This window comes from Penaeus monodon, chromosome 19 (genome assembly GCF_015228065.2).
Source record: "Penaeus monodon isolate SGIC_2016 chromosome 19, NSTDA_Pmon_1, whole genome shotgun sequence".
Taxonomy (NCBI): Eukaryota; Metazoa; Arthropoda; class Malacostraca; order Decapoda; family Penaeidae; genus Penaeus; species Penaeus monodon.
This window is the reverse complement of record NC_051404.1, coordinates 43,761,131-43,762,473: the sequence shown is the minus strand read 5'-3', so window position 1 is coordinate 43,762,473 and position 1,343 is coordinate 43,761,131. Positions and strand designations below refer to the sequence as shown.

General features: G+C 45.1%; 1 protein-coding gene across 1 annotated transcript in view; it reads right to left on the bottom strand.

The window, feature by feature from the left end:
* Positions 1-324: 324 nt before the first annotated feature.
* The window catches only part of LOC119585253, a 7,022-nt gene continuing 6,003 nt past the window's right edge, over positions 325-1,343 (bottom strand). The window contains exons 3-4 of the mRNA XM_037933912.1: positions 904-1,095; positions 325-808 (exon numbers count right to left, since the gene is read on the bottom strand). Coding sequence (XP_037789840.1) covers positions 512-808; positions 904-1,095 — 489 coding nt within the window. The 3' untranslated portion in view covers positions 325-511. The remainder of the gene's footprint in view (positions 809-903; positions 1,096-1,343) is intronic.

Sequence of the window (1,343 nt, the reverse complement as noted above, 5' to 3'; positions counted from 1 at the left end):
ACATATCTACAGTTGGCCTGTAATACTGAATGGTGAGCTTGGAAATGGAGGGGACTGTTCATATTCACAGAGCTGTGTCTTGTGAATATGAACAGTTCCTCCCTTTTATTATGTTACTGTTATGTTCCATCTTTTAAAAAATACTGCGCGTAGTCCCGCCATATGTTCATAGAAGTAATTACCGAAATTCTCTGAGCTACCATAGTTTACGCTCTCTATTCCGTAGTTTTCTATGAAAGTGTACCCTAGAAAACGAAAAATTTTGCCGGAAACTATATTTATTTGATATCCTTTTATTCTGGAAATGGGAACGAAAAGAACGTAATTACCTAATTACTTTATTGATTTATGAAAATATAAATATTATGCTCCATGACAAAGGGTTTTCTTTGCTACTAGTTTCTGTTTTACACATAATTGGCAATGAAGATGATGGATGATAAACCCATGCAAAACATTAATGCTGAAATGAAGTAACCATATTCTGAAAACAATGCAACATCAATCTAAGTCAAGGCAGTTTATCGTCACCAATGTCTCTCAACACTCCCTGAGGGTCAGTGGTCGACCCTATCGACGCCGGAGTCCGCTCCCCGAGAGAATGGGTTTTATACGCTTCTCTTCCCTTCGGCCGCGCGATCAGGACGACGGAGGTGATCAGATTGGCGAAACAGAAGGCGAACAAGGACACGGTGTGGGTGAGGAGACGCGTAGGCGGCAGAAAGGCAGGCAGGATCAAGTGCTCCAACGCCAGCTGGAGGACAGCGCCCCCAGCGGCCAGCAACAACACGTGACGCGGTGTCTGGCGCTGTGAAATTCGGAAATCAAGGTATGGGTCAGTGCGCAAGATGAGGTAAATCAGTTTCCATGATGAGTCCACGTTTGTACCCACCTGATACTCACCCTGAGCCAGATGAGGGCGGGGTTCTTCGGGCGGTAGGTGAGGATCCTCGGCGCCCAGATGAACACGAGGGACACCAGCAGCGCCACCCACAGCACCGTCAAGCGGGTCAGCAGGGGCGGCGCCGTGTCCTGGTGGATCAGGGCGCCGCACCAGGGGTTGAACGAGCACTCTTCGGCCGGCACGCGATGCATCTGGCACGGGGCATGAGGAATATTAGAGGGGGGAAGGAGAGGAAGAGAATGATAGATGGGGTCAAAGAATATGAAAGAATGTGACAGGAAAAATTCATGATAAAGTTCGCATAAAGAATTTTACATGTGATCTACGATAACGCTGTTAAAATTAACTATAATAATATTTGAATGTGTAAGCTATATATAAAAATACAGTTTTAATCATTACCATACCATTAACCCTAATGACCATCTTGTTATAAATT